The sequence below is a fragment of the Dromiciops gliroides genome, chromosome 3 (genome assembly GCF_019393635.1).
Source record: "Dromiciops gliroides isolate mDroGli1 chromosome 3, mDroGli1.pri, whole genome shotgun sequence".
In the NCBI taxonomy this organism is placed as follows: domain Eukaryota; kingdom Metazoa; phylum Chordata; class Mammalia; order Microbiotheria; family Microbiotheriidae; genus Dromiciops; species Dromiciops gliroides.
The window spans coordinates 668650587-668675997 of NC_057863.1; the positions used below are offsets into that span (position 1 = coordinate 668650587).

Here is a 25411-nt window from a genome sequence, read left to right on the forward strand (position 1 = left end):
CGGGGGCAGCTAGGTGGCGCACTGGATAAAGCACTGGCCCTGGATTCAGGAGTACCTGAGTTCAAATCCGGCCTGGGACACTTGACACTTACTACCTGTGTGACCCTGGGCAAGTCACTTAACCCCCATTGCCCCGCAAAACAAAAAAACAAACAAACAAACAAACAAAAAGAGCATTAGGATCAGAGAAAAAGGTAAAAATCTAACTATTTCTAAGAGACCCCATCATCCGACCAGCCATGGCAAGGTCAGGAACCAAAAGGACCCAATGCTTCCTGCTTCCTCCTGGAAGCCTCCTGTGAAACTGGGAACACCCCCCCACACACACACACACAGCTCCAAGCTAATTGGCTGGTAGCTTTGATAGACAATACCCACAAGCAAACGTCACTTCCTGACGCCAAGGACCTGACCGCATGGCTTGCCCTCAGACGCCTTCTCCTCATGGTGGAGCTTTCCTACAGTAACTTTCCAGCAGGTGGCATCATTCTAGTCATTACACAGCAGTGTCAGAGAAGGGGACATAGAATTGCTCCTAAGTTAGAAACAACAGGGGTCAGCTAGGTGGTGCAGTGGATGAAGCACCAGCCCTGGATTCAGGAGGACCTGAGTTCAAATCTGGCCTCAGACACTTGACACTAGCAGTGTGACCTTGGGCAAGTCACTTAACCGTCACTGTCCCACAAAAAAAAAAAGGTAGAAACAATAGAACTTACCAACTAATTATGTGTGCGAGATGAGAGAGAAAGTGAAGAATCAAGGGTGACACCTAGCATCCCAGCCTGGATGACTGGGAGGGAAGTTGGGGACTGGGGAGAAAGGTAATGTGTTCAGTTTTGGAATTATCTATAGGACATCTAATTTGAGATGTCTAACAGAGTTAAAAGACTGGAGGTCAGAGAGCTTAGGGCTAGACAAATAGATCTGAGAATCATCTTCATAGAGATGATAATTGAATCCATGGGAGCTGATAAAATCACCTAGTAAAATATTGTAGGCAGGGGGGGGGGAGGACCCTAAACAGGGCTTTGGGGGATAATCATGGTTACACAGTGTGTCCTGGATGAAGATCTGTCACTGGAGACTGAGGTCAGACGGGTGGGAGAACTGAGACTAGTGTCCCACAGATCTAGAGGGAAGAGAGTATTGAGGAGGGGGGGGGGTGAAGAGTACCAGAAGGTGCAGAGAGGCCAACAAGGCCCCTGGATTTGGCATCCCAGAGATCATTAGTAACTTGGGAGGAAGGGGAATGATGAGTTTGGAAGGCAGATCTGATAACGTTGAGAGGATGTAGAAAGCCCTCTCAAAGAGTTTAGTCATAAAAGAGAGGGTGGAGTGAGAGAGAGGTTGAAAGCTAGTGGTCTGGATGTGTCAAGCAATGTTCTTTTGGAGGATAGTGGAGGTGTGGGTGTGTTTGTAGTTAGCAGATGCTTACTTGAATTTGTATCTCCAGTGTCTGTTTTCTCTCTCTTCCTTTCTCTCTCTGCTTCTCCCCCTCCCGGCTTTAAAAGTTATAGCAGGTAACTACAGGAACTGTTCACATTTTAAAAAATTTCTTTCAGATTGGGTTACTAGCCTTCAAATCAAGGAGCCATTTTCCAAGCAGGGCACTTCTATGTTACAATCATCCCTGGAGAGATTTTCAAGGAATGATCTCTTTGTCTCCAGCCTAAGAGAAGCTTGGGAATGTAGTGGTGGCTTAGAGATGCTGCATATCAGTGAGGACAACTATTCTCAGCAAGTCAAGGTCACCCAAAGAAACACTCCTGATAAAGTGGGTGAGCATGAGTGTAGGCAGTATGATAGAGGGGTCTGTATAGGGCCTGTACTTTGCAGCAGAGAGTATGTCATGTACAGGAAAAGAGCTTCAGTCTGTATTCTGAACCCACTCTTTGGAATAGAAGCCATTCCAAAAAGATCTTTTCTTGGTTGAATCAATGTGGGAAACCCTTCAACCATAGCGCAACCATTATTCTCCCTCAGGTAGTTCACACTGGAGCCAAAACCCAGAACTATAACAAATGTGACAAGGCCTTTTCCCAGAGCTTGCAACTTACTGAACATCTGGGAACCCATCATGAACATAGTAACTGCAGCTCATCCCTTATATCCTATTCAGCATTCACACTGGCAAGAAGCTATATGAATGCAGTGATTGTGGGAAGGCCTTCACCCACAGTTCATCCCTTACTTCCCATAATAAGATCCATACTGGAGAGAAACCATTTGAATGTGTTGACTGTGGGAAGATATTTTGCCGGAACAACCAACTTATTTGACACCAGAAAATTCACACTGGACAGAAGAAGCCTTATGAATGTAATGCATGTGGAAAGACCTTCCTTCAGAGAACAGAACTTACTCAACACCAGGGTATTTGCACCATAGAAAAACCATATAAGTGTAACCAATGTGGGAAGGTCTTCACTCGAACCTCATCCCTTATTTCCCATTAGACAATTCACACTGGAGAGAAACCTTATGAGTGTCATGAATGTGGAAAGGCTTTCCGGTTGAGAAAATAGCTTAGTGGACATCAGAGAATTCATACTGGAGAGAAACCTTATGAATGCATTGAATGTGGGAAGGCCTTCACATGCAACTCTTCCCTTATTTCCCATCACAGGATCCACACTGGAGAGAAACCTTATGAATGTAATGAATGTGGTAGGGCCTTTAGTCAGAAAACAGAACTAATGTATCATCAGAGAATTCACAATGGAGAAAAACCTTATGAATGCATCGAATGTGGGAAAGCTTTCCGCCTGAGTGTACAGCTCACTCGACACCAGAGTATTCATACTGGAGAGAAACCCTATGAATGTCATGAATGTGGGAAGGCCTTCGTTGGTGTAAACAGCTCACTCGACATCGGAGTATTCACACTGGAGAGAAACTATATGAATGTAATGAGTGTGAGAAAGCTTTCTGCCAGAGGGCAGAGCTTATTCAGCACCAGAATATTCACATTGGAGAGAAACCTTTTGAATGTCATGAGTGTGGGAAAGCCTTTAGCCCAGCTCCTCTCTTACTTCCCATCACAGGATTCATACCAGAGAGAAGCCATTTGAATGCAACAAGTGTGGAAAATCCTTTCATCAGAGTACACAACTTACTCAACATCAGACAACTCATACTGAAGGGAATCAGCATGAATCTAAAACCTGAAAATCATGTTTGGGAGAAGGGTATTGGCCAGAGCATAGACTTGACTGAAAATCAGAGAATCCAGGCAAAAGGCAAACCCTTGGGATCAATCAAGGGCCTTCTTCCCACTTTGCTAAAGTTGTCACTCTATCTTCAGCCCTTGTTGGACTCCCCCTCACTCCCACCCATACATACTGCCTAATGACTGAGATCCCTGATTCCTGGTAGGAGTGGAGATTTGACAGAAGTTTGTTTCCCCAACTCCCTTCAGAAGTTTTCTGCATCATTCCCTACCTTTCCTCAATGAGGGCTAAATGTGGGCTAAAGGCTTTCCCACACTCATGGCATTCAAATGGTTTTTCTCCGGTGTGAATCCTGTGATGGGAAATAAGGGAAGAGTTGCATGTGAAGGCCTTCCCACACTCATGACATTCAAAAGGTTTCTCTCCAATGTGAATATTCTAGTGCTGAATAAGCTCTGCCCTCTGGCAGAAAGCTTTCTCACACTCATTTCTCTACGAAGTATTTTGTGCTGCCCCCCCCCCCTTGGATATTTTTTCCTGCCTTGACTGCGCTGAATTTCTCTGGGTTCTAGCCCCTTCTTCCCCTCCTTCCTTCCCTGACTGGTCTTCCTCAGTCTCTATCAAGGACCATCAGGGTCTTACCCTCTCTCCTCTTCTGTCTCCCCCCTCCCCATGTCCCCCAACATGGGAGAACTCATGCAGTTCTGGAGGCTCAGTGTAAGCAGATGGTGCTTGTGCGAGATCCAGGCTGGGGTGCCTCCACACAGGGACCTTGAGGACCTTCTTGCCCACTGGCCCAGGTGCCCCACCAGCCTGCACGGGGGTGAGTGGGTGCTGGGTCCGCCAAGCCATGCCCCCTGCCCTGTTTTCTATGCCCAGCACGATTCTTGGGGACTCAATAAGTGGTTGTGGACTGGCTTTCCTTGGGGCCTTCAGAGCCAAAATCACAGGCTGATGCCTTTTCCTGGGCTACCCTAATTCTGAACTTGTTCCCTCCATGTCAGATGTAGACTTGTGTAAACAGCTGGCATTTAATAAATGCGGCCTTAAATGATGATGGGAGAGGCTTCATATCTGGCACCTAGTTGGCACTCCATAAATGCTTATTCCTTCTTAAGTCCTTGACTTTGGCAAGGGGTGGGGCAAGGAGGGCTAGGCAGGGCTGCTCATCACTCCTGGGGGGTGGGGGTGGGGAGGGGACCCACCACCCTCTTCTGGGCCTCTGCCCTCCTTCCTCCACCCAGTCCTGGTGCTTCTCTGGGCATGCGTACTCTTGTGGCTGGAGGGGGGGGGCTGAACTACATTTCCCAGAGGGTCTTAAAGATGAGGAAGGAAAGGGAGCGGGTCTGTGTGATGTCACTTCCGCTGCCTCCTTTCCCCTGCTCTTGCTGCCACTTCCGACTATCACTTCCGGGCCTCTCTCACACCTGCACCAGGTCAGTCCGGGAGGGGCCCTGGGGGAAGTCGCCAGGAACCTGGCTTTCTTCCTTCCCTCCCTCCCTCCTCTTCCTCCCTCCCTCTCTCCCTCCTCCTTCCCTCCTCCTTCCTTTTCTTCCTCCCTCACTCCCCCTCCTCTCCTCCCTCCCTCTCCTCCCTCTCCTCCCTCTCTTCCCTCTCCCCTCCTTCCTTCTCTCTCCTCCTCCCTCCCTCCTCCTCCCTCCCTCCTCCCTCTCTCTCCTCCCTCCCTCCTCCTCCCTCTCTCTTCTCTCTCTCATCCCTCCCTCCTCCCCCCTCCTCCTTCCCTCCCCCTCCTCCCACCCTCTCTTCTCTCCCTCCCTCCTCCTCCCTCTCTCTTCTCTCTCTCATCCCTCCCTCCTCCCCCCTCCTCCTTCCCTCCCCCTCCTCCCACCCTCTCTTCTCTCCCTCCCTCCTCCTCCCTCTCTCTTCTCTCTCTCATCCCTCCCTCCTCCCTCCCTCTTTCCTTCCCTCCTCCTCCCTCACTCTTCCCTCCCTCCTCCCACCCTCTCTTCTCTCTCTCCCTCCTCCCTCCCTCCCTTCTTCCCCTCCTTTCACTCCAAAGACCAAGGGGCCGTGCTGTCCTCAGGGAAGGGGAGATTCAGTGGGTCCCTCTTCCGTTGATGCTCAGGAGGTGTGGTCAGGCATGTGGGGGCTGGGGGGGGGGAGTCGTCCTTTGGTCTCTGCCCATGGTCAGCCTTGTGCAAAAGGGAAAGCCAAGGAGAACCAGCCCTCTGTGCCTGTGAGTGTATGTGTCGATGGGGTGCCAGCAAGGGGTGCCCAGGCCCCACCCTCACACTCTCCTCTGGCTCCCCAGGTCTGAATTCTGTGCCCAGCAGGAGCGAGCCTGCTGGCATGGCTCCGGTGTTCCCTGCGGCTGGCTGGCTCCAGGTGGGGGCACAGGAAGCTGAGGTCAGGGTCCTCCTTCCCTGGGGTCCTCCACCAGGGGCACACAGCAGCAGGCCCACAGCAGGCCCTCAGCATCCTCAGGCCTCTCCTAAATAGGCATTGGTGGGAAGGGGCAGGAAGATCTGAGTGGGCGGGCCTTGAATGACTTCACCAATGACCACACTGCTCAGTCTCTCCACAGGCTTGGGAGTTGTACCCACGAATGTATGGAGATGGAAGAAAATAGACACAAATGGAAGGTATGGGGCAGGGGCTCACACGTTCCCAAGGGGCATCAGAGGGCCCTACGTGTGTGCATGGATGGTTTCAGTGGAGCCCCAAGGATCTGGACTCTGTGCTGGCCCATCTTTTGCTCTAGGGATGGCCACGTGGGAGGGAGGTCAGCCACTCTGCTGCCTCTGGGAGGGTCCATTCTGTTCTGGGCCGCCTTTTTGGAAGCACTCGGATAAGCCGCTGTTACTGGCTGACCAGGAAGTCTTCTCAGGAAGAGAGGCCTCGTCCCAAGGAGGGGGCTCCCATGTTTGGGGCGACCTTGTGCCGGAGGCAGTCGGCCGGCCAGTTGGGGAGCAGGCGTGTTCTACATGCCCAGTAGGCCTTGCAGCTAGGCCTCAGACCACCCGAAGGGGTGCAGCTGGCCGTGCTCCAGCCCCAAGACTCGGACCTCGCTGTAAGATCACAAAGGGATTTCTAAAGGAGGAGACGAGAGGAGTGATGGTGGGTGGGTTCGACCCCCCTTGGGGTGGACCTGTTTGTACTCCCCCCTTGGGGTGGTGGGGTGCTTGGCCTGAGGCTGGTTGGTTGGTTGGTGGCCTCTTCTTCTTCCTTGTCCCACCTCTCATGAGTTCTGAAGTCAGGAGTGGCCCGAGCTGCCCCGTGGCTCCTGGCCCTGCTGTCGGTCCCTGATGGCACAGCACTCCTGGGCTCACTCAGAAGAAGCCTGTCGCAGACCTCATGGACCACGACGGGGTTTTCTCAGCCAAGGACTTCACTCTGAAGTATCATATTGGGAGAATTGGGGCCGCTCCTGGGGGCTCCGGCCCTCTGCTTTGGGTGATTTCTCCCTCTCCGCCTCCTCGGTCTCCATAGCGGGCTCTTCTCTCAGGGGTCCTAATTCCCAGATTTGCATATCTGGCCCTGACCTTTCTCCTGAGCTCCAGGCCTTCCTCACCAGCTAGCTTCCTGTTAGATCCTTAGGCCCAGTGGTTGTAATAACAGTTAGCAAACATTTATTTACTAAGCACTTACTGTGTGTCAGGCACTATGCTAAGTGCTGGGGATCCAACAAGAGGCAAAAGTCAGTATCTGCCCTCAAGGAACTTACAAGCTAATGGGGGAGGCAGACAGGTTCTGGATCACTGCGAAATGATTCACAGAGGGAAGGCACTAGAATGAAGAGGAGTTGGGGAAGACTTCCTGGAGAAGGTGGGATTTTATTTAGGACTCAAAGGAAGGCACAGGCTCAGTAAGAGTGATGCCAGGAGCCAAGAGATGGAGGCCAACCTCAGCTTGGGGAGGGAGCTGTGAGAAGATGGGAGAGGTAGAGGTAGAAGGGGGCTAGTTATGAAGGGCTTTCCTGAGGGCGATAGGGAGCTACATGGTTACATCTGTGCTTTAGTGGGTGAATGGAAGATGAATTGGAGTGGGGAGAGACATGAGGCAGGCAGGAACACCCCCCCCCCCCACCTTCCCAGTAGCTATTGCAATGGTCCATGCATGAGGTGATGAGAGCCTGCACCATGGTGGGGACAGTGTCAGAAGAGAGAAGGGGAAGTGTTTGAGAGATGCTGCCATCTTGGATCTGGATGATGAGAGACAGTGAGAAGGCCAGGATGACTTCTGGGTTGGGAGCTGGACAACTGGGAGGGTGGTGTTGCCCTCTGTAGTGATAGGGAAGCTATGGGGGGGGGGGAGGGATTTGGGGAAAAGACAGTGAGCTCCGTGTTTTTTGTTTTTGTTTTTTTTGGGTGTGAGGCAATTGGGGTTAAGTGACTTGCCCAGGGTCACACAGCTAGTAAGCATCAAGTGTCTGAGGTCGGATTCGAACTCAGGTCTGCCTGACTCCAGGGCCAGTGCTCTATCCAATGCGCCACCCTGCGGCCCCATGAGTTTTAGACACGTTGAGTTGAAGGCATCTGCCAGACATCCCATGGGAGATGGGAGATGGAGCAGAAAGGTTGATTTGAGAATCATCTGCATAGAGATAGGACTTTAGTCCTTGGGAGCTCCCTGAGTGAAGCACTTTAGCAGAAGAAAAGAGGGCCTAGGGCGGAGCCCTGAGGGATACCTCTAGTGAGAGGGCAGGATCTGGAGGAGGAGCCAGCCAAGGGGTGGGGGGGGGTGGCAGTGAGAGGGGGCGGTGAGAGGGTGTCCTGAAAACCTAGAGAGAAAAGAGTGACCTTCAGTGTCCAGGGCTGCAGAGACATCCAGGAAACTGAGGACTAGGAAAAGACCACTGGATTTGGAAGAGGCCACTGGTCACTTTGGAGAGCAGTTTGGGTTGTTGTTGTTTGTCCTTCATTCTCAAAGAAGATCATGACGTCAGGAAGGGGATGTCATGACTTGCAGTGATTTGAATTGAAGTGAGGCAGGGCTGTGTGGAGTCACCAGCCTCACTCTCCCCTCCAGAGCCATCTGGGGCCAGTGGCAAGATAGATGTATCAGGACGACTGGAGATGGCCCTGGATGTTTGAGGCAACTCGGGTTAAGTGACTCACCCAGGGTCACACAGCTAGTAAGCATCAAGTGTCTGAGGCCACATTTGAACTCAGGTTGTCCTCACTCCAGGGCCGGTGCTCTATGCATTGTGATACCACCTAACTGCCCCTGCTTTGGGTGGAATAATGAGGGAAGGAACAAGTCTGTAAGGGGTTAAGAAGAGAGTGAGAGGAGGGGAAGTGGATGCACTGATTAGTCTTTTTGTGGAGTTTAGCCCCAAAAGGCAGAAGAGATATCAGACAATGGTTAGCAGGGAGGGGAGGGTCAAGTGGGTGTTTACAGCATGGAGGAGACACAGGCATGTTTGCAGGCCAGGAGAGGGGGAGACTGAAGAGAAGTGAGAGAGGGAGGTGATGGGGGTGGGGTGGGGCGATCTGTTGGAGGAGATAGGATGGAAGGGGATCACTTGAGCTGGTCAGCCTTGGTCAGGAGTCAGGCCACCTCATCATGGCAGACGGGGGGAAGGAGGAAAGGGGGCAGAAGGCTCCTGAGGGATGGGAGGGCAGGAGAGGGGAGGAGAGGGAGCTCACCGTGCGTGGTCTCTGTTTTTTTCTGTAAAACAGGAGGCAGGGTCTCAGTGTGGGGAGGTTTGTAAGAGCTTTGGGGAGGGCAGGAGAGTGAGCTGATGAGGGAGGGAGAGGAGGATTGCCGGGCAGCAGGGAGGGCCCAGTGGGGTGGTGTCCCATAAACTTGTGTACACACCACAAGGTGATTTTCTCCACCTTCATTCACCAGCATGTGTGGATGCATGAAGGTGACAGATGGTGGGAGTGACCCAGGCCTCAGGCTTGGGGGGGGGGCACGATTGGGGTTGTGATGAGAGGTCGAGGGATTCACAAGAGGAGGACAGTATAGAGATGAAGTGGTTCCCCAAGGGGTCCAGATGGGGGGAAGAGGAGGGAGGGGCTGGGAGGGGACTGAGGGGTCAAGGGGTTGCAGCATCTCTGGTCCATTTCACCTCCTCAGCATCTCAGTAATAATCCCCTTCTTCCCTCTGATGCTGCCCCACCTCTGGTGCAGGCCCTCATCTCCCCACACCTAGACTATTACAGTAGCTGGGGAGGGGGGGCATCCTGCCTGCCTTACTGCTCCTTCCTTTCTAGCCCATGCTCCAGCCACTAAAATGATGTTCCTAAAGCGCAGGAATGATCACATCACCCCTTCTGCTCTCCTAATATACTCCAGTGATTTCTGCCCCCTACAGGATTGAATATAAAATACTGTTTAGTGTTGAGAGCCTTCATAGGCAACCTGCTCCCATCTTCCCAACCTCACACATTAATCCCTTTTGTGTCCTCTATGGTCCAATGACATTGGCCACCTTCTTGTTCCTTACACATCCCATTTCATCTCCCATCTTCACACCTTTGCCCTGGCTGTTCCCCTTCCTCCTCCTGGTATTCCTGTTTCTGTTTCACCTCTTTCACTGCTCCACTGCTCTCCTGCTCTGTCAAGCCCTTTGCTGGTCCTGCTGGTGCCTTGCTTACCTTCCAGGTGGATTCTGTATCTGCCTATAGAAGTCTATGTTCTCTCCCCTGTTGGAGTGGAAGCCACTGAGAGCAGGGATTTCCACTTGTATTTTTTGTATTTGGGAGCCTAGTGCTTACTGACTGCTTTTTGGCTGATTGATGAGCTTCAGCCTGGGAGACAACCAAGCGAAGTCAGTATTTTCTGAAGTACTGCCCCCCTCCCAGCCCAATAAAACCTGCCTCTATCTCTACCTTTCTTTACTTATCTCCCTCTGCAACACCGCCACCCCCCGTCTTTGAGTTTATTTCTTTGGAAAAATAACAGAAATGACTTTAAATTCCTTAGGGAAATCCTTGAAGGTGCTAGTTTGTATCAGCCAGCTGCCCAGACCCCTCCCCAAGAGAGTCCCAGCGGCCCTTCCGCCCATGCTAGTTTGACATTGTACTGTAAGCAAGTCTTCCTCACATCTATCCAACTTCTCACTCCTGACTATATCTAGCATTTCTTCTGTGCGATGGTCCCTTCCATGCTTGAAGGCAGCTCTCATGTGGCCCTGTCTTTATAGGTCATGAATTTGGAGCCCTTCTGACCCTTCTCCAGTGTATCGACATCTTTCTCTGAGCTGAATAAGGGAGTACAGAGAAGAGAGAAAGATTTGTTGTTCAGTCGTGGCTGGCTCTCTGCAACCCCATTTGGGGTTTTCTTGGCAGAGATACCAGAAGAATTTTCCATTTCCTTCTCCAGCTGAGATAAGGATAGAGAAAGTATTGTGTTCCAGGCAGAGTGCCAAGTACCAACAAGAAGAAAGACAGTCCCTACCCTAGAGGAGCTTTTATTCTAAGGGGGGAGGGGGAGGAAGAGCACAGAAAGCTGAAAGGGGTGGGGTGGGGGGGGAGGTACCCTAGGACCCAGAGGCTGAACCTGGGCACCTTCCTCCAGGGGAGGTTCCGGAGAGGCATTGGTCAGTTGGGAGGAAGAGGCCTCTGGGGTAGAAGGCATCTTCATTATGAGAAGGCCTTTGAGACAAATTGGAAAAGGAGTCAGGAGAGGCGGGTTGAGTTGGGTGTGATAGACATAATTGCTTTCTAACCTAATCCTAAATTCTGACTCCAATCCCAATTCTGACCCTATAATATTATTTTATCCTGAGCAATGGGATACATGATACATAACCTGGTGAGCCTAACAGAAGAGAGGGAGAGTTTCTTACAAAGCATTTTTGGGTGAGATCCAGTAGGGTACTTCCAGGAGGGGCCCCTTCCCACCAAAGGTAATTATTAGGATACTTAAATTATTACAAAGGAAAAAGGTGTCCTTTAACATGGCCATTTACACCAGACCAAAGAAAACTTTTTTGGTATCTTTATCAATCATTTAGTTAATTGGCATCTTTTGAGCTTTACTGGCTTTATTGAACAGGTAAAAAATGATTGAGGGAAAGGAGGTATCAAAGGAAATATTTGTCAAAGAAGCCTCAGAAAAGGAAAGAACTATAATACCAGCAAATATAGGACAAAATGAGAGTTATCTTTTCCCAAAAATCTACTTTCAACAAGTTCTCCTTTGGGCCCTGGATTAAAAATAATAATAATTAAAAAAAATAAACTGAAGTCAGTAGGCCACTTAAAGATTCATGATACTACAAATGAGCTATTTGTATAGACCATAATAAATTTGACAAGGAAAACATTCTTAAAAAATAGCCTCTTAACAAGATTAGAGGGTTATAATAATTTCCCCAAACCAGTCATACCCCATGCAGCTTTTGGAGCTATTGATCTAAACAGTAGCAATTTATTTGGCAAATTTATCCACACTTAGATAGGGGAAACCCAGGCCTCAAGAATAGAATTTTAGCAAGACTCAAGGTGCTCCCAGTCACAGAATGAGATACAATGAACAACAATTTTGCAAGGAACTAACATAGAGGACCTGATTTTAAACTTTAGTTGTGTTTTAAATCTGACAACATAAGGGTCACTGTAACAAACAAGGGAACACAAAGCAAGGACAGAGGATACCAATGCACCTTTATTTAAACAGCAGGCTCCTTGTTCTGATGCTTTGGTTTTAGCTGTCTACTTCATGAAGTTGTCTGCTTCTGGGAAACATTTTCTGTGGAAAATCTGTATCAAAGGGGTCTGTCCTAGACTAATGTCTATACGTCATCTGATCGGTCCACTCAGACTTAGAAGTGTGCCTCCCTGAATCAGCATCTCAGTGTTATTGGTGTCAGTTGTTCACAGTACCTGGTATGGACTTTACACCTTGTTTCTGTAGATTTTGCAGGGGTATTGGTTCCAGTAGATTGACTTTCCAGGCTCCAAGCTGCTTGAAGACGTTTCCTAGGTAATGCTGCTTTTACCTGCTAGTGATAAGACTTGGTATAATTTGGTAGGGCCTTACAAAACTTAGTAAAATTTTCATATGGTGAAAGTCAATCAAAATCTTATGGAATTAACATTTTGACCATCAGGGCTATAGTAAGAAGTCAAATTAAGCTATTTGAAGAATTTCAGTTTTTCACAGACCATTTGTTCTTTCTGTCTTTGCTTAAGCCCTAAACTTTACATGGATAATGCTATCTGTAAGCTAGAGGAAGCTCCTTAAAAAAATCCTTGAGGGCTTGACTTTGTAAAATTAGCCCTTCTCTTGCTCGATATCAGAGCAACCTCAGACAAGGGGGAAAAATAATGATTTAAAAGTTTCTTTCCAACCAATTAAAGCAATTCTATATATGTATTGAAGCTTGAGATCTTACAGACAATTACTAGACCATATCCAAACATTAACAAAAAACAACATAGATATAAAATATAGACTTGAGACAAAGCTTATTGCTAGTCAAATGACTTTATCTTAGACAAATATGTAATTTGAGTAAGCATTTTTATCATAAAAGTATTTTATTATTTTCTAGTTACATGTAGAGATAGTTTTCAACATTTGTTTTTATAAGATTTTGAGTTCTAAATTTTTCTCCCTCCCTCCCCTCTTTCCTCCCTCCCCAAGACAGCAAGCAATCTGATATAGGTTATCTATGTACAATCACATTAAACATATTTCTGCATTAGTCATATGTTGAAAGAAGAACCAGAACAAAAGAGAAAAAACCTCAAAAAAGAAGTAGAAACAGTATGGTTCAGTCTACATCCAGATTCCACAGGTTTGTTGTTGTTTTTTTTCCTGGGTATAATAAGCCTTTTTTAACATATGAGCATTCTGTTTGGAGAGAGGTTCCCTTTCTCCCCCCAATTTATTACTTATTTTTAGCACTTTTAAAAAAAAATTTGAATTCCATATTCTCTCCCAACCACCCTCCACCCTATCCACTTGAGAAGGCAAGAGGTGTAATATAAGTAATACATGTGAAATCATGCAAAACATTTCCATAGTAGCCATATTGGAAAAAATCCCAAGAAAATTATACTTTAATATGCACTTAGAGTTCATCAGTTCTCTCTCTGATGGTCAATAGCAATTTTTCATCATGAGTCCTTTGGAATTGTCTTGGATCACTGTATTGATTGGAGTAGCCAAGCAAATGATATTAATTTCTCCAAGCAAAGTCACCAATTTCCAGGAATAGGAATCTTCCCATTCTCCTCTTATCTAATGATATCTAAAACTTCCTTAAAACTTCTCTGTAATAGTCTATCAAATCCTAGGCATTTTTTCTTGGCCTATACTACATAACAACTGACAAATATGAGGACTCATCCCAACTTGGTTGAAAACCACTAGTTCTACCTGCCCTTTTGGGAATTCAGAGTGCTTGCTTCATTTGCTTGTTCAGTTCATTCATGTCTGACTCTCCATGACCCCATTTGGCCTATTTATTTATTTGGCAAGGATATTGGAGTGGTTTTGCCATTTCCTTCTTCAGCTCATTTTGTAGACGAGAAACTGAGGCAAACAGGGTTTAGTGACTTGCACAGGGTCACACAGTAAGCGTCTGAGGCCAGATTTGAACTTGGGGAGATGAATCTTCCTGACTTCAGGTTTGTCATTCTATCCACTGTGCCACCTAGCTGCCCTCTTCATGTTATCTTCTAATTGAGCTTCAATCCTGCCCTCATGAAGCTCACAATCTAATGAAGGAATTCACAGCTTTTCAATTTTCAAAAGAAAAACTCTTATTTTTTGTCTGATCTTAAAACAAATCCTAATTAAAGTTTGATCAGAGGGTCACTAGAAGTCCAGTTTATTGGGAAGGATATTTTATCATCAGAATTGGACGTTTTATTCTTTAGAAGTTGTAAAAGGTACCACTTGGTGGCCGTGATTGTTGGCCACTTAGACTGATAGAACTCAACGAATGCAGCTGTAGACCCACCCTCCCTCCTCCATTTTGCTAACAGATGCCCAAGAAGACTTTGTTTTAAAACAAATTGATTAGATCCCACAATGATGACTTCTATATCAGATTTACTTTATTATTTAGCAAGGGAATACAGAGCATTCCATAATCACTACTCAAGTCATAATTGAGGCTTGTGTCAACTTTATATCGTTAGTCATAGGAATCCTGCCGACTACCTGGAGTTTTTCATTAGCTCTGAAACCACACTGAACATTTATATAGGAAGAGTGGTCAAGACCATACAGTAATCATAAATAACAGCCTGACAGACAGACAGTTCTGAGGAGAAAAGACTGACCATGCAGAACCAAAAAGTAGTAAACTCTACTTTTCTCAATTTGAAGCCCAAAGATGCCATATTGCAACTTTATTAGCTTTTTTGGTCCCTCTTCTAGAAGTTCCCCAAACTGATGACCTGCCTCCCCCCACACCTCTTCATGTGCATGCTGTAAGATCTTGAAGATAGGACTCCCAGAGTCCAAGCCAACAGTCCCACCTGAGTTGCCAAAATGGTCGTAAGAATTTTCAGGGTCCTTGATAGCTTCTGTATAAATAAGTCCAACACAGTATACAGATAGACAGGTATATACTTTTCTTCTGAGCTAAGTGACCCAGAGCAAGAACAGAAGAGGAGTGTCTTACAAAGCATATTTGGGTAAGATCTGGAAGAGTATATAGGCAGGAAAAGGTATTTGTTAAGGTGCTTAAAGTATTTCGAAGGAAAGAAAACCACTATCTTATTTATCAACCATTTATTTAATTAGCATTTGGTCAAGCTCCTATTATGACTTTATTGGATAGGTGGAAGGTGACTAGCAGCAAGGGAGGTACCGAAGGAGACATGGGTTAGAGGTATCAGAAAGGGGAAGAAATAGAGGACAAGAGGGAGTCAGTTACTCCCTCCCTAAAATTCCTCTTCACCATTCTCTTCTGTGTTGCTAACCCTCTTCCCTCTTCCCTTAGGCCCTTTCTTTTCTGTCTTCTTGTTTCTTCTCATTTGTGTCCCTTTTCACTGATTCAGCATCGCCCGAAGCCCCCAGTTGCTGCATGCTCCACCTTTCCACTAGGGTCCAGATGAGAGCCTGTGGACCAGCAGGTCAGTCAGTCTGGACAAATGCATTTGATGTTTTAGGGATCAGTGACCTTTAGAGATGTGGCTGTGACCTTCACCCTGGAGGAGTGGGAGCACCTGGACCCTTCCCAGAAGGCTCTCTACCGGGAGGTCATGCTGGAAAACTACAGAAACATGGTCTGCCTGGGTGAGAACCCTTGGAGGACAGGCGGGGGGGGGGGGGGAGAGGGCCGTGGGGCATCAACAGGGATAATAATAGTAACAGCTAATGACTAGCATTGCTATAGAGTTTAAGGGGTTCAGACCCTAACCCTAAATGCTATTGTTTTCCCCATACAGATGAAATGGACAGATTAACCCCAGGGTCACTCAGCTGGAAAGTATCTGAGGACAGATTTGAACTCAGGTCTTCCTGACTCCAGGCCCAGTGCTCTCTCTACTGTGGCACCCCTAGTTACAACTAGTGCTCAGCAACTAGTTATTGGGGGAACCCATAGCTGCTAATACTTTGATGGCCCAAAGATGGGTTATTTTTGCTACCTACCTGTTTCCAGGCACGGGGACTTTTTAGTGATTCATTAGTATTAGTACATACTTTCTGGTGACTCGATAAAGAATACCCTTGGGAGATCCTGGGTGTTACGTCCTGAGCCCCCTGAGCCTGCCCTAGTGAGAGGGGCCAGGCCTGGACTCAAGGTGGCTTGATGTTCCCACTATTGTCCCACTTGCCATCCCCAGGACTTGCTGTCTCCCAGCCCAGTATGATGGACCAGTTGGAGCGAGGGGAAGCCCCTTGGACTCCAGAGAGAGAAGGTGAGTGTGAGTCAGTGTGTAACCCACAGAAAATCCTTGCATATCTTGGACAACTATTCTACTGGAGCACTTTCTTGTTGGAGTCTGGACCTTATCTCTATACGTCCTTCCAGCCTCAGAGGAAGAGGGAGCCCAGATCCTAGGCTGGTTTTACAGATGGGAGAGAGAACTGAGGCCCAGGGAAGAGTGACTTGTTCAAGGTCACCTCAGTGGCAGCTGGGCTCCTGCCTCCCCTCCCATCCCGCTCATCTGTCTCTTGAAGGCTCCAATAGCCCCAGATCCGTTGTTGCTTTTGTCCATTCTCAGTGACACCCCTTTATCACCCTTTTTTAAAGTGGACTCGGATCTAAAACATTTTTTTTACTTTCAACAATTTTTCTGGACACATTTTAGTTTGGAACGAGGATCCTCTTAGTGATCCAGCAGCCTTGCTGGTTCTTAAGCCCATGTCGAGCAGGGTGGTGGCTTCCCTCCAGATGTTGTGAGCCATGACTGGAGCTGTCTCTGTAGTGTCATTTTGGGGGGGCATCAGGGGTGCTTCAGGTCCACCTTCTGAAGTCTCTGTGCAGGTCACTCTGCGGGGCCCAGGAACTCCCAGCTTCTCTTAGGCTCCTCCCTTCATTCCTCCCTCATCCCTCCTTTTCTTCTTGCCTTTTTCCTTCCTTCCTTCCCTCCTTCCCTCTCTCTCTCCTTCCCTCCCTCCCTCCCACTCACCCACCAACCCGACTCTGGGCATAAAGACACAAAATGGAAAAGAACTTCCATTTTACGGGAGGTGGGGAAGTGAGGTTCAGCATTTAGAATAGAAATTTCTATTATGTTGAAATAAAATGTTTTCTCCTGGGGACATAAGGATAAACTTCTTGAGATTTGTAGGTGGTATTGGAGCTGAGTTTGGACAAAATCAGGGATTCTGGGAGGCCCCGGTGAAGTGAGGACAGAGAACATGGGGGGCGGTGTATGTGAAGGAGGAAGCCTAGGAGAACGTTGGAGAAGGAGGAGTCAGGCTCAGAGCAGCCTTTTCTTCAGTCTGACCCTGACCCCATTGAAAGAAAGCAAACCAAACCCTCCCAGCAAACTCGCACATTCCAGCATAGGCCACGTCCAGAAGGCAGTGCCTCCTTGCACATCTGTGTCCATCTCCTCTGTCAGGCCCTGGGAATCTGCACCCTCTCCAGGGCCCTGCCTGGATCAGAATTCCTCAAGCTTTACACCTGTTTGTCTTTGCAGTGCTGCTCTTAGTGGACATGTTGTTCTTCTGGCTCTTTCTTCACTTTGCTTCAGTTCGTATAAATCTTCCCAAGTTTCTCCAAAACCATCCCCTCCATCATTTCTTAGAACACAATAGAGTCCATTGGGCAGCCAGGTGGTGCAGTAGATAAAGCACTGGCCCTGGATTCAGGAGGACCTGAGTTCAAATCTGGCCTCAGACACTTGACACTAGCTGTGTGACCCTGGGCAAGTCACTTAACCCTCATTGCCCGGCAAAAAAAAAAAAAAAAGAAAAGAAAAGAAAAGAAAAGAAATCCATTGCCTTCATGTACTTTGTTCAGCCATTCCCCACTTGATGGGCAACTTGCCAGCTTCCATTTCTTGGCCACTGTGAAAAGAATTGCAGTTATAAGTATTTTGGAACCCATGAGTTATTTTCCTTATTCTTTGATGTCTGAGGAATAGACTTGGTCAGTATGCTGGGTCAAAGGGTAGGCACAGTTCAGTATCTTTTGGGGACATTGTTCCAAATTGCTGAATCAGTTCATAGTTCCACCAAGAATGTCTCGATGGGCTGGTTTTCTTGTTTTTAGGGTTAAATTCTTTTTTTCAGATTTCAAATATCAGATTTTTAAAAAGTATATTTTGTCTCTCCTACTATTATGTCCTCTTCTGCTCATTGAGCAAATTAATGCAAAAAACCCAAAGCCCTCAGAACATACCTCCAGAGTCCAACAAAACAAACCCTCATCCCGATCACGTCAGAAAATGGCTGCCTCTTTCTGCCTTTTCCGTTGTGGCTTTTCTGTGCAGAGGTGGGTGGGATAGCATGGAGAAAGCTCTCTGGCCTTTGGGTTTTCTTTTTTTAGGGGGGGCAGGGGCAATGAGGGTTAAGTGATTTGCCCAGGGTCACACAGCTAGTGTCAAGTGTCTGAGGCTGGATTTGAACTCAGGTCCTCCTGAATCCAGGGTCAGTGTTTTATCCACTGCGCCACCTAGCTGCCCCAATGCCACCTAGCTGCCCCTGGGTTTTCTTACTGCATTAGCCAGTCGTTTTTCTTCATACTGTGTTATTGCTGTATCAGTCGTTGTAATTTTTCTTGTTTCATTGACATCTTCATGTCCTCATTTCTTGTGGCCCAGTAATACTCCATTCTCCAACGGGTCTTCCTCCCTTCCTTTTGACCTATTTGCACTCCACAAAAAGAGCTGCTCTGAATGGTTTTGTGCCTGTGGGTGCTTTGCCTCTTTCTTTGATATCTTTGGGATCTAGGCCTAGTCAGAGGGCATGTGTACTTGAGTGACTTCTGGCGCATGGCTCCAAATGGCTTTCTTTCCAGAATGGCTGGGCCCATCCATAGCTCCACAAGCAGTGCATGTCATGGGCCTCTTTTTCCACAGCTCTGATCAGCATCGTCAGTACAGTGAGTGTGAGATGGAGCCTCAAGCTGCTTTGATTTGCATTTGTCTAATTTTTAGTAAGTTTTTTAAAGTAAGAAACATTTTTATTTATAGTTTTGAGTTCCAGATTTTGGCCCTCCTTCCTCCATCCTCTTCCCCCTCCCTGAAATGGTAAGCAATCAGATATATGCAGTTATGGAAAACGACCATATTAGTCATTTTCTACAAGAAAACTTGAATAAAAGAAAAAATTAAAGAAAGTGAAAAATAGCCTTCTTCAGTCTGTGTTCCATCAATATCAGTCCTTTCTTTGGAGGTGGATAGTATGCTTCATCATTAGTCCTTTGGGATTTTCTTGGATCATTGTATTGTTGACAATAGTTAAGTCATTCACAGTTCTTCATCAAACAATGTCTCTGTGCACAATGTTCTCTTGTTTCTGCTCACTTCACTATACATCAGTTCACACAAGTCTTTCCAGGCCTTTCTGAAATCATCCTGCTTGTCATTTTTTTTTTATAATTAAAAATTTATTTATTTATTTTTTGTGGGGCAATGGGGGTTAAGCGACTTGCCCAGGGTCACACAGCTAGTAAGTGTTAAGTGTCTGAGGCTGGATTTGAACTCAGGTCCCCCTGAATCCAGGGCTGGTGCTTTATCCACTGCGCCACCTAGCTGCCCCATGTCATTTCATAAGAAATGACAGTAATATTCGATCACCATCATATACCATAGCTTGTTTAGCCATTCCCCAATTGATGGGCATTCCTTTGATTTCCAATTCTTAGCCACAACAAAAAGAGCTACTATAATTATTTTTGTACAAATAGGCCTTTTTCTCTTTTTTGGGGATGTCTTTGGGATATAAACCCAGCAGTGGTATTGCTGGATCAAAAGGTATACACAGTTCTATAGCCCTTTGGGCATAGTTCCGAATTGCTCTCTAGTATGGTTGGGATCCATTCACAACTCCACCAACAGTGGATTAGTGTCCCAGCTTTCCAACATCCCCTCCAACATCCAATATTTTCTGGTTTTGTTATATTGGCCACTCTGAGGGGTATGAGGTGATACTTCAGAGTTGTTTTAATTTGCATTTTTCTGATCAGTAGTGATCTAGAACATTTTTTCATATATAGCTTTGGTTTCTTTGAAAACTTCCTGTTCATATCCTTTGACCATTTATCTAATTTTTACTAATTTGGAACATTTTTTTTTTCTCACATGACTGTTGGTAGCTTGGACTTCTTCTTTGGAAAACTGCCTATTGATATCCTTTGACCACTTACTTAATAGAGAATAGTTCTTATTATTTATTTGAATTGGCTAGGTGATATGGTGGATAAAGTGCTGGGTTTTGAGTTATGAAGACCTCAGTTCAAATCCAATTTCAGACACTTACTAGCTGTATGACCCTTGGAAAGTCACTTAATCTTTGCCTGCCTCAGTTTCCTCAGCTATAACTATAAAACTAACTATAAAAATATGGATAATAATGACACATCTTCTCATATTGTTGTGAGGATCAAATGATACCATATTTGTAAAGCTCTGAGTATAGTGCTTGGCACATAGTAGGCGCTTAATACATTTTTATTTCTTTCCTTCCTATATTGGATATTTATCCAAAAAGTTGACTTCAAAGGTTTTTTTTTTTCTCTAGGTAACTACATCTCTTCTAATTCTAATTTCATTGATTTTATATGTACAAAATTGTTCATTTTATCATCTGTGAGCCTCTCTATTTCTCTTCTTTCTTTGTTCTTACCCACATATCTGAAAGGTATTTTTCCCCTTGTTCCTCTGAGGTGACCTTTTATAGCTAAGTTGCTAAGCATCCCTGTGGAGCTCATCTTGCTCCGTTTATGGTGAGGAGTCTCAGTCTAAGTCTGATTTTGGCCGTGCGGCTTTCCAGTTTTCCAGCAGGTTCTGTCAAATCTGAGAGCTGGCTCAGTGAGTTTGTCGAACACCAGGGTGTTTCTCTGCTTCTCTGTGTTGTGTTCCCAGGTTGTTCTCATTTTGTTACATACTTCTTTGTAGTAGTGCAGTCTGAGATCTGCTCAGCTCCCATGTCCCTCATTTTCATTAATTCTGTTAATTTCACTGAGACTCTTGGCTGTCATATTGTAATTTTTATGATACTGATTTGACCTATTCATTAATAATTAATATCCCTCCTCTTATTAACTTCTGTCTTTGTTTCTATAAACAGTGTTTTGTATTTGTATTCATAAAAGTTCCTCTGTGTGTCTTGGTAGGTAGAAACCCAGATACTTTATACATTCTGTGATTATTTTAAATGGAGTTTTTCTTTTTCTTACTGCTGGATTTTATTGGTAACATACAAAAATGCCTATGATTTAGGAAGAATTATTTTATATTCTGCAACTTTGATAAAGTTATCAAATTCGATGCTTTTGTCATCGATTCTAGGTTTCAGTAGGTAAACCATCATATTATTTGAAAAAAGTGTTTCGTCTTTACCTATGCTATTCCATCAATGTCTTTTTCTTGTCTTATGGCTATATTGAGCATTTCCAGCACCATATCAAATAGTAGTCATGATAATAGACATCCTGGCTTTTTTCCTGATACATAGGATGGTGGCTCTTGGTCTTCCTGACCCCAGGTCTGGCACTCTGTGCACTGTGGTGCCCCCTAGCTGCCCATTCCATTCATTATATTTTCCCTTAAACCCTCCCCATTGCCTACTGTTGTTGAGGGCATTGCCATCCCTCTAGTCCCTTAGGCTCCTCATACTCTCTCACCCCCCATCCAATCTGTTGTTAATTCCTATTGTTTTTCTGTTTGCAACATCTCTCAAATATGCCCCCTTCTCTCCTGACCCCTCCTTACCTCACTCTAGGGCTATAGCAATAGCTACTGGGAGTATCTTCCTGCCCTAAGCTTCTCCCTTCCCCAGTTCATCTTCTTCCTAAAGCTCGTGCTTAATCCTCATTCCCCCTCTGCAGTCAATTCCAATGACTTCCTGTCACCTTAGAGAACCATCTGCTTGGCATTCAAGGCCCTCGCTCCCTTTCTTGCTCCCCTTAGCCCACAATCCAGTGACAGTAGCCTCCCAAGGTCCTACCCCTCCCAGCTCTGTCTGTTCTCATCAGCTGTTTGAACTCTCCCTTTCTTTGCCTTCACCTCCTGGTCTGCCCCAATCCCCATTGTGCTAGGGCTTGCCCTTGGTGAGCTCTCTCCAGTTTATCCTGTCTAGAGCATGTCCAAGCAGGGTTAAGGACTTCATAAATGCTTGTTGACTGACTGAAGGCTACCAATTAAATTGGTGACCTTGGGCCAATCACTAAGTTTCTCTGAACCTCAGTTTCCTTATTTAGTCAATATAATAACTGATTTTCCTTCCTCACAACCTTCTTGTGAAGATAGCTTTTGATAAACTACAAATGATTGTAAAATCTGCCCTTTCAGGTTGGACAATGATTTTTTTTTTTCTGTAGGAGATAGGCCTAAGTGTACAGCAGGTGGGTACAGGAGGTACTTATATATATATATATATATATTTTTTTTTTTTTCTTTTAGATGGGGAGACTAGGCCCAAAACAAGAGAGTCAGCTCTAAAGCCGGGCGTTTCCATGGAAACATTTCTCAAGAGGCTCCCAAGGTGTGATTTCTGTATTTTCAACCTGAAACAGTTCTAAAAACATTATACTGTGGGGAGAGGCATTAGAACAATTGGCAGAAACAGCTTCAGCGCTATAAAATGCCCCAAAAGAAAACTCCCAGGATGTAAAAGGAATATAGGAAATGGAACAGAATGCTTGGTCTTGGACCAGTCCCTTTTCTCCACCTGATGGTAAACATAGTAAATCGTTTCCATAAAAGTGATATACATAGGAATTTCCAACTCTAATTGAGCCTAAGTAAATGTAATAGAATCTACTGAAAGAAGATATTTTCTAAATATAATTAATGAGGGAAAATCCATCAGTTGGACAGTAGATCCTATTTAATCATCTTTTTTTTTTTTTTTGTGGGTTAATGAGGGTTAAGTGACTTGCCCAGGGTCATACAGCTAGTAAGTGTCAAGTGTCTGAGGCTGGATTTGAACTCAGGTCCTCCTGAATCCAGGGCCAGTGCTTTATCCACTGCATCACCTAGCTGCCCTCCCTATTTAATCTTCAAGAGAAAACATGTCGATATAATATGGGTAAACTGTCGTCCATAGGCCATCCATTAAAACTAAGACTATTAATACCGGAGAGAAACTTCATCAATGTGATGAATGTGGGTGGACTTTCCTCCAGAGTATACATGTTGAATATCAATTACTCAGCAAGCATTTATTAGGTACCTAATTTGCACCAGAGAATTCCTCCTGAAAGGAAATCTCATGAGCTAGATAGATATAGGTTAAGTCTCTTAAGCCTAGCTCATCCCTCACTTCCCTTCACAGGATTCACACTGGCCAGAAACCTTATGAATGCAATGAATGTGGGAAGGCCTTCTGCTGGATGGGTGAGCTTATTCGACATCAGAGGAGCCATGCTGCTCAGAAACCTTATGAATGTAATAAATGTGGGAAGAACTTCCATTGGATGGGTGAGCTTATTCGACATCAGAGGAGCCATGTTGCTCAGAAACCTTATGAATGTAATAAATGTGGGAAGAACTTCCATTGGATGGGTGAGCTTATTCGACATCAGAGGAGTCATATTGGAGAGAAGCCTTATAAATGTAATGAATGTGGGAAGGCTTTCTTCTGGATGGGAGAGCTTATTCGACATCAGAAAACTCATACTGGAGAGAAACTTTATGAATGTAATGAATATGGGAAAGAACTTACTCACTACCAGAGAGTTCATACAGGAGAAAAACCCTGTGAAAGCATTGAATGTGGGAAATTCTTCCCACGGAGATCAGACCATATTCAACATCAAAGAATTCATACTGGAGAGAAAGCCAATGAATGTAATGAATGTGGGAAGGCCTTCCGCCTGAGAAAATACCTTACCCAACATCAGACAATTCAAACTAGAGAAAAATCTTATGAATGTGATGAGTGTGGGAAGGCCTTCTGTCTAATTTATCATCAGAGAATTGATGCTGGAGAGAAACCTTATGAATGTAAAGAATGTGGGAAACATTTCTCTTGTAGGTTAGACTGTATTAAACATCAGAGAATTCATGCTGGAGAAAAGCCTTATGAATGCAGTCAATGTGGGAAGGCCTTCACCCTGAGAGGACAGCTTACTCAACATCAGAGAATTCATGCTGAAGAGAAACCTTATGAATGTAATGCATATGGGAGAACTTTCTGCCAGAATGGAGAGCTTACTCGACATCAGAGAATTCATCCTGGAGGGAACCCTTATGAATGTAGGGATTGACAGTCTTAGGACCTCATCAGCTTCCTGGCTTTAATGATCATCTCTGTGATTCCCAGATCTGTATTCCTGGCCATAGCTGCCAATATCACCCAATGGACATCCCATCAGCATGTCCAAAGCAGAGCTTGTTGTCCTTTTTTTCCAAGGCTATCCTAACTGCCCTCTTTCTGTGGAGGGCATCACTGTCCTTGAAGTCCTCCTTGAATCCTCAGTTGCCCTTCTCCCACATATGCAAAATGAGTTACCAGGTCTCATTGTAATGCCACAGCCCCTCACGTGGATGTCCCCTTCTCTCTCCTCACACAGCCACTATCCATTTCCTGCCCTTATTTCCTCTCACCAGATCACTGCCGTTGACTCTAGACAATCCTCCACATAGCTGCCAAAGGGATTTTTTTTTGGGGGGGGGGCGGGGCAATGGGGGTTAAGTGACTTGCCCAGGGTCACACAGCTAGTAAGTGTCAAGTGTCTGAGGCCGGATTTAAACTCAGGTCCTCCTGAATCCAGGGCCGGTGGTTTATCCACTGCACCACCTAGCTGCCCCAAAGGGATTGTTGTAATGAACAGGAGCAACCATGTCACGTCTGGATTCTTCTGTCTGTTGCAGTGGCTCCCTATTACCACCTGGATCTGACCTATTTTTCCAGGCTTGTTGTATGTTACTGCCCTTCACACAGTCTTTGGTCCAGCTAAAGTGTCAGTCTTCATGTTCTTTGTTCCTGGCAGGCAATACCCCATGGTTTAGCTTTGTCCTGGCTCTCAAGGGATACAAGGGATAGCTCTGGACCGGGAGTCAGGAAGACCTGAGTTCATCTCTGGCCTCAGACACTCATTACCTGTGTGACCATGAATTGTCACTCACCTTGCTTGCTTCAGTTTCCTCACTGTAAAATGGTGATAACAATAACATCTACCTCCCAGGGTTGTTGTGAAGATAAAGTGCTTTGTCAGCCTTGAAGTGCCATATAAACATTACTTCTCATCATCATTACTGTGACACATGTCATCTGCATCAGAAATTATGATTCTGTGCTCACTGAGGGTAAATTCAGACCCATACACTTAGGGTGGGAGCCAGGGGGGATAGATCTTTTCAGACCCAGAGCTGTCTCCATTGAATTTCATCTTATTAGATTCTTTTGGGAGCCTGATTCTCATCCAGCATGTTAATGGTCCCTTCCAGCTTTGTCTTGTCTGTTTGCTTTTTATCTTCTTAGCCAAAGTCATTGCTAAAAATGTCTAGTATCCCAGGGTCAAGCCCAGATGTCTGGGGCACTTGCCTGGGAACCTCCTACCAAGGTAACATTAAATCATTGACAACTCCACTTTAAGTTCAGTCAGTTCTGAATTTACCTGAATCTAGTTGTATTGCAGGAGTGAATAAAACATTTATTCAGTACTTAATGCAGGAAAAACATTATGCTAAGCCCTGGGGAGACAAACAGAAAAGCAAGATAATCCCTGGTCTCCAGGAGAT

General features: G+C 45.8%; 1 protein-coding gene across 1 annotated transcript; it reads left to right on the forward strand.

The window, feature by feature from the left end:
- Positions 1-4570: 4570 nt before the first annotated feature.
- Positions 4571-24325, forward strand: LOC122751108 (zinc finger protein 157-like). Its single transcript, XM_043998047.1, has 6 exons — positions 4571-4606; positions 5705-5773; positions 15215-15341; positions 15893-15967; positions 22127-22208; positions 23001-24325. The coding sequence occupies exons 2-6, from the start codon at positions 5741-5743 to the stop codon at positions 23932-23934; spliced, it is 1251 nt and encodes a 416-aa protein (XP_043853982.1). The 5' UTR covers positions 4571-4606; positions 5705-5740; the 3' UTR covers positions 23935-24325.
- The last annotated feature ends 1086 nt before the right edge of the window (positions 24326-25411 follow it).

Coding starts and splice junctions, on each gene's coding strand:
- LOC122751108 (XM_043998047.1), top strand. CDS start 5,741: ATGGAGATGGAAGAAAATAGACACAAATGGAAG. Junction 5,774..15,214: donor AAAATAGACACAAATGGAAG/GTATGGGGCAGG, acceptor TTGATGTTTTAG/GGATCAGTGACCTTTAGAGA. Junction 15,342..15,892: donor CAGAAACATGGTCTGCCTGG/GTGAGAACCCTT, acceptor TGCCATCCCCAG/GACTTGCTGTCTCCCAGCCC.